At 47.8% G+C, this 13,550-nt stretch overlaps 1 protein-coding gene across 2 annotated transcripts in view; it reads left to right on the top strand.

Moving 5' to 3' along the window:
• Positions 1-743: 743 nt before the first annotated feature.
• Positions 744-13,550, top strand: part of BCL2 (BCL2 apoptosis regulator) — a 178,589-nt gene continuing 165,782 nt past the window's right edge. Inside the window, exons 1-2 of one of the 2 annotated variants that reach the window (XM_043559035.1) lie at positions 744-1,550; positions 1,779-2,632. In XM_043559035.1, the coding sequence (XP_043414970.1) occupies positions 2,060-2,632 (573 nt within the window). In that variant the 5' untranslated portion in view covers positions 744-1,550; positions 1,779-2,059. Of the gene's footprint in view, positions 2,633-13,550 lie in introns of both variants that reach the window. The other variant, XM_043559033.1, reaches the window with a different exon arrangement.

Genomic DNA, 13,550 nt, shown 5'->3' with positions numbered 1-13,550 from the left:
AGGTTAAAAGGGTTGAAACGATTCCCGGCGCTTACACACAGCACACACGCGCGCGCGCGCGCGCGCACACACACACACACACACACACACACGATTAAAAGGGTCGAAGCGATCCCCGGCGCTGGAGTCCTCGGCGCACCCACCCGGCCGCCCGCGTGCGGTCCCCCGGGCGCCCCCCGGCCCCTCGCGGGCCCCCGGGCGCTTGCCGGGCCCGCCGCAGGCCCGAGGAGGCCCCGCGCACACCCACCGCGCCGCCGCCGCGCGGGAGGCCTGCGCCGCCCGCGCCACCCACCGGCCGGGCCGGGCGGGCGGAGCGGAGAGGGCCGGGCGGGCGGGGGCATCGCGGGCGCGCCCTCCCCGGCCGCGGCCCTTGCGCGCCATGTGTCCTCGGCGGGGCGCGCCGCTCCCGGCCCGGCCGCGGCTCCTTTAACCCGGGAAGGGGAGCGGGGCGGAGGGGCGGCGGGGCGGCTCCGCGGAGGGCTCTTTCTTTCTTCTTTTTTTGAATGAACCGTGTGACGTACGTACAGGAAACCGGTCGGTTAGAGAGAATGAAGTAAGAGGCCAGGCCCCCCCCCGCCCCGCGCCCGCCCCCTTCCTCCCCGCCCCCTCCCCCGCCCGCCGCGCTCCCGCCCGCCGCTCTCGGTTTCCCCGCCGAGCCGCCGCCGCCGCCGCCGCCGCCAGCGAAGGTGCCGGGCGCCGGGCCCTCCCCGCCGGCGCGGCCGTCATCGCCCAGAGCGGGTGCGCGGCGGGAGCGCGGAGGGGGCGGCCGCCGCCAGCGCCGCCGCCGCCGCGCAGGAGCAGGAGGAGGAGAAAGGGTGCGCAGCCCGGAGGCGGGGTGCGCCGGTGGGGTGCAGCGGAAGAGGGGGTCCAGGGGGGAGAACTTCGTAGCAGTCATCCTTTTTAGGAAAAGAGGGAAAAAATAAAACCCTCCCCCACCGCCGCCTTCTCCCCACCCCGCCGCCGCACCACACACAGCGCGGGCTTCTCGCGCTCGGCACCGGCGGGCCGGGCGCGTCCTGCCTTCATTTATCAAGCAGCTTTTCGGAAAATGCATTTGCTGGTCGGAGTTTAATCCGAAGAGGATCCCTGCCCCCGTGCCCGGCTCGTCCACCGGCCCCCCGTCCCTGTCCGTCTCCCGTGGAGGCGTGAAGCGGTCCCGCGGATAGAGATCCATGTCTGTGCCCGCGCGTGTGCGTGCGTGTGTAAATTGCCGAGAGGGGGAAAATCGCAGGACTTCTGCCAGTGCCGGACTGAAAATTGTAATTCATCTGCCGCCGCCGCTGCCTTTTTTTTCTCGTGCTCTTGAGCTCTCCGGTCGGGATTCCTGCGGATTGACATTTCTGTGAAGGAGCCGTCTGGCAATCAAACTGGAAATTCTCCTCATTTGTCCCCGCCGCACCCCACCCCCGACTCCTGATTCATTTGGAAGTTTCAGAGCAGCTATACCTGGAGAGTTCTGGAGATCGATGGAATCTTTGCCTTACGCATTTGTTTTGTTTTCACAAAAAAGGAAACTTGACAGAGGAGCATGCTGTCCTTAAAAAATACAAGTAAGTTCTTTGCACAGGAAATGGGTTTAATGTAACTTTCAATGGAACACCTTTGAGATTTTAACTTTAAGTGCGTTCGAGTGAGTTGAATTTCCAGGCAGTTTAATACATTCTTTTCAGCCGTGTAACTTGCAGTATATGCCCGGCTTCCACCCAGTGTTTAAAAGGAAAGTGCACCTGATTTTGACTTAGTTTTGAGTTTTTGTTTTTTTTTTTTTAACCTTTCAGCATCACAGAGGAAGTAGACTGATATTAACAATAATTAATAATAATGTGCCTCATGCAATAAAGATCCGAAAGGAATTTAAGTAAAAATTTCCTGCATCTCATGCCAAGAGGGAAACACCAGAATCAAGTGTTCCGCGTGACTGAAGACACCCCCTCATCCAAGAATGCGAAGCACATCCAATAAAATAGCTGGATTATAACTATTCTTTCTTTCGGGGCCGTGGGGCGGGAGCAGGGCGAGAGGTGCTGTTGGTCCCCGGCTGCTTTTCCTCGGGGGCAGGATGGCGCACGCTGGGAGAACAGGGTATGATAACCGGGAGATAGTCATGAAGTACATCCACTATAAGCTGTCGCAGAGGGGCTACGAGTGGGATGCCGGGGACGCGGGCGCCGCGCCCCCGGGGGCCGCCCCCGCGCCGGGCATCTTCTCCTCCCAGCCCGGGCGCACCCCTGCGCCCGCCAGGACCTCCCCGCCGCCGCCCCCGGTCGCCCCCGCCGCCGCCGCCGCCGCCGCGGGCCCAGCGCTCAGCCCCGTGCCACCTGTGGTCCACCTGACCCTGCGCCAGGCCGGCGATGACTTCTCCCGTCGCTACCGCCGCGACTTCGCGGAGATGTCCAGCCAGCTGCACCTGACACCCTTTACCGCAAGGGGACGCTTTGCCACGGTGGTGGAGGAGCTCTTCAGGGATGGAGTGAACTGGGGGAGGATTGTGGCCTTCTTTGAGTTCGGTGGGGTCATGTGTGTGGAGAGCGTCAACCGAGAGATGTCGCCCCTGGTGGACAACATCGCCCTGTGGATGACTGAGTACCTGAACCGGCACCTGCACACCTGGATTGAAGACAACGGAGGCTGGGTAGGTGCATGTCCGCTTGAATGTGGGCTGGACGTTACCGATCTGAGGCTGAGAATCCATGGTTGAGTGTGGGTGGGCTTTTGGGCCAAGGGCAGGCAGGCTGATGAGCCAGTGAAATAAAGTCAGATTGCCCGCCCCCGCCCTGCCCGGTAAAGAGCTCTCTCCCCGCCAACCCTACTCTTGATGATCCCTTCTGGCCGAAAGAGGTTTTTCCTCGCTTGCCATCCTTTGAGGTTTAAAGACCCAGCATTTGCTATCCGGCGGGAGCTCGGGGTAAATGGTTATGCCTTCAGGGTTTCTCAAACCGGGGGCCCAAGTATCCTCGCCCCCACCCGGGAGACTACTCATGAACTAGACGTCAGGTTGGGGTGGCAGTCCGCATCCTGGCCAAGTTCCCCTGGGGGTTTGTGATTTGTACTAAACTTGGAGAACCACCCAATTAGAAGAACAGACCTCACCAGAGGACTAAGGGCATGCCTTTTCTGACTCACTTGGTAAAATCTGCCCAAAGAGGAAATCTGACGTAGCCCCCTTCCCTGGAAAACTTAGCTGTGTTTGTAAGGAGGTAAGCTGGCTTTCCAAAAGTCCGGGAACTTCATCCCGCGGCGTGTGTGTGGTCATTCCCAGTGGGCACGGCTGAGTGTCTTCAAGAACACTGGGCTGAGGAAACCTTATCTCCTCGGTGACACGGTGTGTCCTGGCCACATGCTTTGTGTTCTGTTTCCATAACCGGTGTACGATTTTAAAGTTTACTGTCATTGTAGTATCTTTGACTTTTCACCGGCTAGAGTGCGCATCCTTTGGTGGTCTCCTCTCCTGAAAAAACTTGCGTCTACGATATCCCTATGAAGTGTAGAAGATTTGTGTGTGTGATTCTCTGGGGGAGGGGTCCAGATCCTAAGACTGAAGAATTGTCATTGAGATCTACATCTTCTATCTAAAATTACGAATTTAGGAAAAAAGCAAAAGGAGTGATTCTTGTCTAAAAATTGTTTCGGGCTTTTTGTTTTACCTTGAAGAACCATTTATGAGAAAGGATGCAACTCAGTGCTTCCTTGTATGTAGTCTCTAGGGAGAATTAGTGATATTATTTTATAGGACCTAACAGGAGCACAAAACCTAGAAGTGACTCCAAGTGGATTCAGTTTCAAGGAGCACATTACATATTTTACTACAGTTTACAAGTGTGCTAACATGAAGGCCAAGAAAAAAGAGAAAAAGCCAAGAAAAGTCGATGGCTGACATGAAAATCTGATCCTACTTGGTCAAAGTTGACCAGGTATTGGTGCCACTGTTGAGTGTTTAAAAGTAAAATATCCCCATTTAAATCTCTAAAATGTGAAATGCTCCTCATGAGTTGTTTTGTCGAGATCCCATGTTGTCAGATCTTTAGTAATTCTGGAAGAATTCACTAAAGGGCCAAAGAATATTTTCTTAAATGTTTGGTTGAGTAGGTGGTTTTATTTTTAACCACCATCACCAAAAAGGTACAGAGTTCCAGACTCCAAAAGGATGGTTTTAAGACCAAAGTAAAACTGATTTGACAATTCTCTTCTGTATTTTTATGAAAAAATATTTCAAAAATTTCTTTCTGGCTGAAAGGAACCCAAGGTGGTAACTGTCATCTATTAAGTAATTTAATAAATAGAAAACAGAGCCATAGACATATGTTTATGATAGAGATTAAGACATGACCTGGTCTTTGTTTTATTGCATTGTAGTATATTAACGTCTCATACAACTGGGTTTTCATTTTAGGTGAAGGCTCACTTTTCACTCCTTTCAAAATAGAGTTTTCCTGGGAGAGCCTATCTTTGTGGTCAACAGGTATCTGAGATTGATGAACGTAGAGGCTATATTTTATGATGCCAAACCACAATGACAGTAGAAAGTGATAAAAAATACTTTGACAAAACCTCTTCCAGTACAAATAAATCATATAGAGGCACAAATAGCTGTTGATAAAATGCGTCGTTTTCAGGACAACATGTAGATGGATGGCTCTTTAGGAAAACAAGGGGATTTGGCAAAAAAAAAGGGTATATGTCAGGAAATGTAATCATAAATGGACACTTTGGAATAAAAGTGCTAGCATTTGAGAGTTATAAATGATTTACGTATCCTTTCATATTAAAGTACTCTGAATACCAATGGTCAAGTTTCAGAAGAGAGTCAGTACATTCTTCTGACCTTTGACAATGACTCGTGTGGTTTCTAGGCCTCAGTGGGTCAGATCCTCTATTGCACGTGTCATCATGGGGGCTTGAGATTTGAAGTCCCTTTTTCTCTTTGCTGCTCTTGACGCAAAATCAGTCTTCTGAGATTAAGGAAAACTCTGTGTGTTTCATGTTCCATAACTTGGAGAAAGCAGCGTCTTGGAATGATAGGCGTCTGAGAGAGAGTCCCAGAAGCCTACAAATCAAATAAAGACTAAAGAAGAAATTGAGTTAGAGTGGAGTGTGGTTTTATTCCTAAGTCCGAATAAGGCACCGTGTGGCAGCGGGACGGAGGGAGCACAAGACAGTATCGGTTCTGGGAAATGTCTGAGGCTCTGCTACTCCAGGTGTGGTTCACAGACCGACAGCAGGAGCATCACCTGGGAGGCCGTCAGACGTGCAGAATCTCCATTCTCACCCCACAGCTAATGAGTCTGAATTGGTGGGTTCACGTGAGATAGATAGAGGCTTTCGGGTGCACGTGAAAATGAGAGACGTTGACTATTACCTACCATTGGTTCCTGGGGACATCTTTTGGGAAAAATGATAATCTGGGGTGGATCCTACAGCGTCCGATTCCAGTGGCCTCACAGGTTTCTAGTATTGCCTAGAATGCTGAGTATTTCCCAGATGTCCACTAGTGTGATCTGATCCTTGGAAGAAATAAGTTGGAACGAAAGAGAGGAGATAATTTACCGTAAGCTCAGTCTTCCCGAGAATGTTTTTCGTGGTAGCTGTGCAGTTTGTATTGGCATTATTGGTCTCAATGAAGTGACATCGCTTTTCTATTCCAATCAAAGGCAGGCGATGTAGCTCTTTTGATAGCTTCATTAGTTATTATTTTACCCCCTCGTATAACATAGTTTGAGTTCTATAGGTGCACTGAGTGGCCCTCAGATTGCTTCAAGGGGAGGGGGCTCTTACAGTCAAAGCGTTGAGATACGGGAAAGTTGATGGTGAGTGAAACTGGTATCTCCCTCCAGGCTGAGAAATGAGACAACATTTAGCTTCATGTCCCAGAAGAGAGTGAGGTGTGGGCTCCTAAAAGAAAGAGGGGGCTTAACAGGAGATTAGCTTCATTCTGTTGATGAGATGGTGGTGGTGTGACTTTTTCTTTTTTCTTTTTTTTTTGTCTTTTGGTCTATGTGGTTTAGGACGACAGGAACTTACTTCTCCACATCCAGTAGAGGTTAGCTTCCTTTTTATTAGTTGGTCAGCAGACAGTTTCTGCCTTCTGTGTGCAGTCCACATCTACCAAAACATTTGATTCATTGGAAAGCAATACCATGCTTATGCCAGTGTGCAAAATACGTGAAAAAGCATCATTTATCTAGCGGCTGAGTATCAGCTGCTTATGGCCAAGTTGGCAGCAGAACGATAGGGATTAAAAATAGTCTGAAGATGATCCAGCCTTAAATAATATTTTTAATGATGAACTTTCCTTGGGAAAGTGTGTTTCTGCCTGCGAAGAATCACATGCTTCCCGGCAATAATTTACTTTGTAGAAAAAACTACATTATCGCCCCTCGAGTTTGCAAGTCACGTGCTGTTGAGTGATTATGTTTCGGGACCTTTGTAAAATTTTATGGTTCACTTAGTTCCCTTTTCTGTTTTAGGGCTTTTGTTGCTATTTAATGTCTGTTAAAAAAACGTGGCTTTCTTTTGTGAATCTTGTTACTTTTCGCTGTGCTTTCTAGTGAGAACTGATTGATCTTTTAGCAATCCTTGATGGAGCTGATACATTTCAGATTGCTTAAATGTCATTGAGCCACACAGCACATCAGGTAACAGAAAGCCACAGTTTTTTTTTTTTTTAAAGCAAACTCTTAAAGTCTTGCCTCACCTCTACTTCCAGTCCTAGTCAGCTTTTTGGAGGAAGGATAAAGTCACTCGTAAGGCAGGTGTGTGGGTGCTGTGTGTATTACTAGCAGTCGCTCCCAATCGGTTCACCCCACACCCATTTCTGAGGTCACTCATCAGGTTTTAGCAATAGCTGATCAAGGCAGTATCTTAGCACAAGTGCATTTGTGCTGGAAAAACAACACTGTCTTTGTAGTGTACAAGTAGAAAGGTTTTCCCCCCAGAGATATATTGTATTTGAAGTTCAAAGGTTCCGTTAAACCTTTTTAAGGTAATCTAATATCACCTTATTCAGGTATAGCCATAACCTCGAAAGCTGGTCACCCTTTCCCCCAGCTACATACAGGAGCCCACTCAGTGAATTTACTTCACTCCGAAGCCTTTCTTTCATTCTCCTTGGTTTGATTCAAACAATGTTAGCGTTTGACATCTAAACAGGATTAACACTGAAAATCATCCAAGGACTAAGACAATTGTTGGACAGACATGATTGCAAGGCTTTATGTGCCTGGCCCTGGGTTGGGTTGAGGACACAGGAAAGAGAGCTTTACCTCTGCCCTGGATGACCTCACAGGCTCGTGTTGCAGGTGTCTAAGTAAACTCATAGATACACGCAGCCCTATAAACACGATCCCGGATTCTAGGACTTAGAAAAAGGAAAAAACAAACCAACATATATTATTCTGCATACGCTTCAGTCATTGTCTAAAAGAGTTGCTTCTAACCATATGGCTGTTCATGTGTACATTAGGATTTAAATAGGAGGAGAAATGTAGATAATTTAAAAAATACAACACAAACACTTAAGAATGCTGAAAGGCGGGGGGTTCCCTTGTTAAATGTTTACCCATTAAGCACTCTTAGTACACATTAAGAAGACTTAATGAACACCTGTCTTCAGTTTTTAAAGTATTTCCTTAATTCTTTGTATGTAAAAGACAATCAAGTCTTTGATTAGGATGATTAGAATAATTTAACTTGAAGAACTGTCTTTTTCTTAAATCATCCTTGTATGCAGAAAAATACAGGTTGATTTTGAACAGAACAGGGGCTCTTCCTTGGGGAGAGATTTTTTTTTTTAATAGGATTTATTGTTAAGTTAGCTAACATACCGTGTATACAGTGTGCTCTTGGCTTTGGGAGTAGATTCCCGCGATTCATCACTTCCATACAGCACCCAGTGCTCATCCCAACAAGTGCCCTCCTCGATGCCCATCCCCCATTTCCCCTGTCCCCCACCCTGCCATCAACCCTCAGCTTGTTCTCTGTATTTAAGAGTCTCTTATGGTTTGCCTCCCTCTCTGTTTGAAACTATTTTTTCCCCTTCTCTTCCCCCCCATGGTCTTCTGTTAACTTGGGGAGAGATTTTTTTTTTTTAAAGCTTTTGTTTTCTTTTGTTTTAGGTGATGGTACTGTTTCATTTACTGAGTGGCATCTCTTCCAAAACTCTGTTTATAGAAATTTCTAGTCCACGGTAGCATTTGTGTCCCTGAAGGGCAGGCGTACTGCCTACCTGCTGGCACTCGCCGTCCTCCTTTCCAGGAGACGGTCAAACTTTGGAAATTACGACAAAGCCTTTTTTCATTTTAGAAAGTATTTCTGTAGGCTACAGCTTGGTCTGATACACGCTCAACTCTATGGTGCTGACATTTCTCTGCTTTTTACTTTAACCCAGCTGTCCCTCAGTGAGAATGATGATTGAATGATTGTTTCTATCTCTCCAAAACCATTTGGGCTTTCTCGTGGGGACCCTACCCCCACCTGCCCATCATTCCACCAGCAGGAGGCCCGGGTGTAGCTCTCCCTTCCCTCCCTACACGGTCGGCGTCGAATTCACCTGAAGGAAAGAGCATCATGCCTCAAGTACCAGCAAGAGGGAGCGGAAAAGGGCCCTTCAGGGCTACAAAATCGCCTCTCCTCCAGGCTTGCTGTAGCAGGGCGAGGCAGAATTCTGTCAGCGGATCCGATGCTTTTTCCCTCCAGAGATCATGAATTCCAACCACGTGCGGGGGGGGAAAGATAGCATCTGCTGGCGGAACTCTTACTTGCTCTGATCTCTGCAGTGTGAGATTAGAAGGCTTATCCTCCAGCCATAGATAAGTTTTGACTAACTAAAACAGCTAAAGTAATGTATTCGAGACTTCTTCCCCAACCGCCCTCTTGAACCTGTTAGAAAGGGAATCTCCCTGCCATGCCGGGGTGACCCTTTGTAGCAACGGACGAAGCGCTGCTCGGGTGATTTTCTTGGGCGATTGACCGGACTCGCTGAGCCATTTCTCTGCGGAATGTGGACCTCTCTTACACATGACACATAGAACATGCACTTCGCTGGGAACCCGTCGGGAAAATTTGTGTTCTCGTTCTGTTCCCTGTTTTGCCTTCCGAATTTCAGGGATAAAGCCATATTCCATTTTTAGTTAATAATCAGCTCATTGGCTCTCTGGGGCTTTGGCATAATGAGTCAGAAGCTTATGACTGACCCCACTCTCCTCTTTACTCTGCCTCCTGAAAACAACCCGAGGACCCACTGTGTCAAGTGAAGCTTTAATATTTCAAAGGAGATTTTCCATTGAGACTAATACAGCTTTCTTGTGACACTTCCAATTACTGTCTCTCTGTTTTTAACTATCTCTTCTTAAGCTGTGGAAACATCGAGAGCCTGCGACTTTTGATGCTCAGAGGACCAAACAAGGGATCAGTGTCATAGGCCATTTCTTTTTGACTTTTCCCATCACCTCGTAGCTGAGAATGAAGATTTCTCTGCCTGTACGACACCACGAAGGTTGTATCTGTGGAGTCACTCTAGAACTGAATTGCGGCCAAGTGTTCCATTCAGGTGCATTCGAATTTTCCAGGCGAATGTGGGACAAATACTTAGTACTCTTAATTCACTGCCTAGTTGCTCTATATATTACCTTCTTACAATTAGAATAGGAATAAAATTAACTGCAAATTATAGCCTCAGCTTTGGAGATTGATTTTTTTATCCTTTAAGGAAAGAAGAAAGGTCAGTCCATAAATGATGCCAGTTGGCACTTCTGAGTCTAAAATTTCAGGACTCCCTCCTAGTCATTTCCGTTGTGAATTCCTGCCAGTATCTCTTTCTCTCCCTCCCTCCCTCCCTCTCTCTGTCTTTCGTTTTAGGACTGAAGACTTTTGGAGGTGGCTTTGAGTTTTTTTCGTAACAAGATTATAAGGAAAGTGAGGCAGGGCCACTTACTAAATATTAAAGTGACAGTGCAAGAAGCAAATGGCGTGAGGAAGTCTTCTCAAGGAAAATGAGCAATTGTTTACAAAGCTGAACTCACAAAGGGCAGAGAGAGAAATGGAAAGAGATAACTGGACTCGAGACGTCAAAGCAGACAGGAATGTGTGAGGCGTAATTGGGGAATAGTGGGAATAGTCGAGAGTCTGGCTTGGTTGGGGCGTAGAGATCGCTCATGCGATGTGACTGGGCCCCAAGCTGAGAGGGTTGTATTTAACTTGGTAGAAAGTTACATCGAAACGGTTATGGAAAGGATAGCGAAACGGTTCTGAGGCAAGGCGGGACGTGTGGGCTTGTGGGAGATTGCTGGACACTGGGCGACCAGATAGGAGGTTTGAACCATGGTGGCAGAGTGGGGAATGGAAAAGATGGGGGGCAGATATGGGGGAAAGGCCTGACAACAGATTGAAGAAGCCAAGGACTCTGGTCTGAAACCCAGCTGGTTCAAAAAATGATATTGTCCTCAAGAGAGAGAGGACAGTCGCTGTTTGGTGGGATAAAGGGGATGAAGTTAACTTTGGACCTTTTGAGATTCCACCATGGGTGTCCAACCCATGTGGAAATGCCCAACAGCAGTTGGCCTTAACGATCTGGAGCTCAAGAGAGAATCTGGGGCAAGAATACAATATGCCTTTCCCCCGACACCATGTAGATTTCCCATTTCCTTCCTTCATTTCTAAAAGTGGTCCTAACTGCCCACGCGGAATGCGTACCGCTTTTCTCCAGAAGTCCTCCATAGACCTCTATGGATTGGATGAAGGTGGTTAACTTGGGAGTTCTGCTGTTCAAAGCTTGGCTTCCCACTCCCAGTTTGCCTCCTGAAAAAACAATTCAACTGGAGTCAAATTCGTGTTGTTCCAGTATCTTAATAATGACCACCATTTGTGGAGGTCTTCTAAAATCAAAGTGTTCTCCTCCACTTCCTCACTTAATGAAATATTTCTCTTATTATATTTATCCTCTACCCAGCAGAGTAGGTACCAGGCGCACACAGTAATTGTGTATTGAATGAATGAATGAATGAATACAAGATTATGTGAGAGGGACTTTGATCTTCTAACTCATCCTAACCAACTAATGTTCTCCTACTCCCCTTGCTGTAGAGTGTGTGTGTGTGTGTGTGTGTGTGTGTGTGTGTGTGTGTGTTCCAAATGTCCCATTTCACAGATCTGTTAATACCTAATAGAAATGAAAAAAGAAAAACACCCATTAAGTGTTTTGATTTCATCCATGCCTCCTCATGGAATTGAAAAAGGATGTCATTCATACCTGAAGAGAGGTCTAGATTTTGCTTTATATTAGATGTTCAACTTTCATAAAAGTCCCTAATGCTCATTCTAGACACTAGGCCATTGGTTGTCCCATTGTGTCTGTTTGTACACACTGTCCGTATAGATGTGCTTAGCTGCTCTCCGTCCCATGGCTCAAATCTCAAGCCCAGTGGAAGTCTTGATGCCTGATATGATTCATGACCTTATCATTAAAGAAATCAGGGCTTGTCCAGGGTTCTCACAGTGGGAACAAGGTGGTTTTTCCCTTCCGATTAGTGGTGTAGCTCCAATATAAAAGAATTACAGCTTAAAAGTCATCGGGGTAAATGGTCCCCTAGTTCTCCTGCAAACACAAGCAGCCGATCGAGGGTGGAAGTCAGTAGGGTTCAGTGATCCCAGAGGTGGGACCACCTAAGATTTTATTTCTCCGGACGCTGACCTGCGAGGAGACCACCGGGGCGGGGGGGGGGGGGGGGTTGTCCTGGAGAGAACCGCCCGGAGCTTTGGGCTGAATCCTCGGTACTGCCTGAAGCAAGAATCACAGCCCGTCTGTGGTCTTAAGAACTGGTGGAATTTGTATTTTAAGACGCCTCATCCCTTGGCATGAAGCAAACTCAAAATGTTATTGCCCATCATTTGTCATCTGTTTGAGAACGATTGTGTGATTTGTTTACTTGTAATGAAGCTTGACCATACTTCTCCAGGGGCTTTTTAAAAAGAGGGATGTGTCAGCTTGCAGATTTGTCCCCATGAATGAAACCACAAGCAAATTCTCTTCTCTCTCCCACCCTCCCTCTCATTTCTTCAGTGACCATCTGTGCGTTATGTTGCCATTGCCAGACCCTCTTCAAGTGGCTTATCTGTGAGTGAATTCAGAAACTTCAAATTATAAAGGACACCCAGATAATTGGCCTGTTCTCCAAAGTATCCGTCCCCTGTGTTGCTGCCAGATTCCTTCTTAATGAATACATCCAGTGACAGTGGGATTCTCGAGCCGGTCCGTATCCGTGAGAAAATGAGCTTCCCTGCTTTGTAACAGCTTGTGGCTCCGGGGGGAAAAAAAAATGGCAGCCATTGCACAAAGTTTCCTTTGAATGTAGTTTTCTTTCCCATAAATGATACTTTGAGAATACACTTAAGGGGTTATTAGTTTTCTATTTCATGCTTGGCCTGTGTGTGAGAATAACACAAGCTGTCGCTGCAAATCAGTAGCTAAACACGCTTTGTCTGGTTAATGTGAGCATTTAATATTTGGCTCAATTAAAAATTAACTGATTAAAGCGCATGTCAAATGGCAATTGAAAATACCTTTGTAAGGAATATTGAAAGGGCATGACCGATGAGGAAATTCGTGGTTTTAAAATGTGGAGACTTTGGGGGCGCCTGGGTGGCTCAGTCGGTTAAGCATCTGACTTCGGCTCAGGTCGTGATCTCGCGGTCCGTGGGGTCGAGCCCCGCATCGGGCTCTGTGCTGACCGCTCGGAGCCTGGAGCCTGCTTCGGATTCTGTGTCTCCCTCTCTCTCTGTCCCTTCCCTTTTTTGTTCTCTCCCTCTTTTCTCTCAGAAACGGGTAGGTGAACATTTTTTTTTGAAAAAATGTGGAGACTTTGGGGAAATGTAATATGAGTTGAGACGCTAGACTCTTCCTTCAGGCCTCTCTACCTGTTGGGCTCGCCCTGATACTGAAGGATGTGCCCCGTTTTGTTATGAAGGACCCAGCTGCGCCTCTGTGTTTTCTAGGGAATAACTGTGCCGTTTTGTTTTGTTTTGTGCTGGATCATACGATGAAAGCAGACAGAATAGGAGATCGGTTATTCATTAGTCCCACGCGTTTTTGTTTTTTTGTTTTTTTTTTAACTGAGCACATGCTGTAGGCTAGGCCCTGGGGATGTGGGAGGTGGGCACCAGATAGACCCGGCTCACAGTCTGCAGCGTGGAGAGAAGAAAGGCAACCGCAGGAGGGGCATGGACTGGAGTCAAGGGAGTCTTCCCAGGAAAGGGGGCTGAAGCCTGGAGGATGAGTGAGATGTAACCTAGAGACGTGGGCAGGAGGAGCCACGTGTGGCCAGCAGACAGAAGGTGTAGAGCAAAGGCCAGAGGCCTGAGAGCTGGTGAGCTGCGGGAACCGAGGAGTCCAGCCTGGCCGGAGAGAGGAGAGCGAGTGGACAGATCAGAAAGGTGACACGGGAGATGTGCCACCGTGGAGGGGTTTATTCTAGAAAGAGCCTGCCGTTAATGAGACTGGGGAGAGATTAGGGACAGGGAGGAGGCTAGCTCGGTAATTGGGCAAGAGACCGTGTGCCTGA

This window comes from Prionailurus bengalensis, chromosome D3, assembly GCF_016509475.1.
Source record: "Prionailurus bengalensis isolate Pbe53 chromosome D3, Fcat_Pben_1.1_paternal_pri, whole genome shotgun sequence".
Lineage (NCBI taxonomy): Eukaryota > Metazoa > Chordata > Mammalia > Carnivora > Felidae > Prionailurus > Prionailurus bengalensis.
The sequence above is the reverse complement of the archived record's forward strand: the minus strand, read 5'-3'. Positions and strand labels throughout refer to the sequence as shown.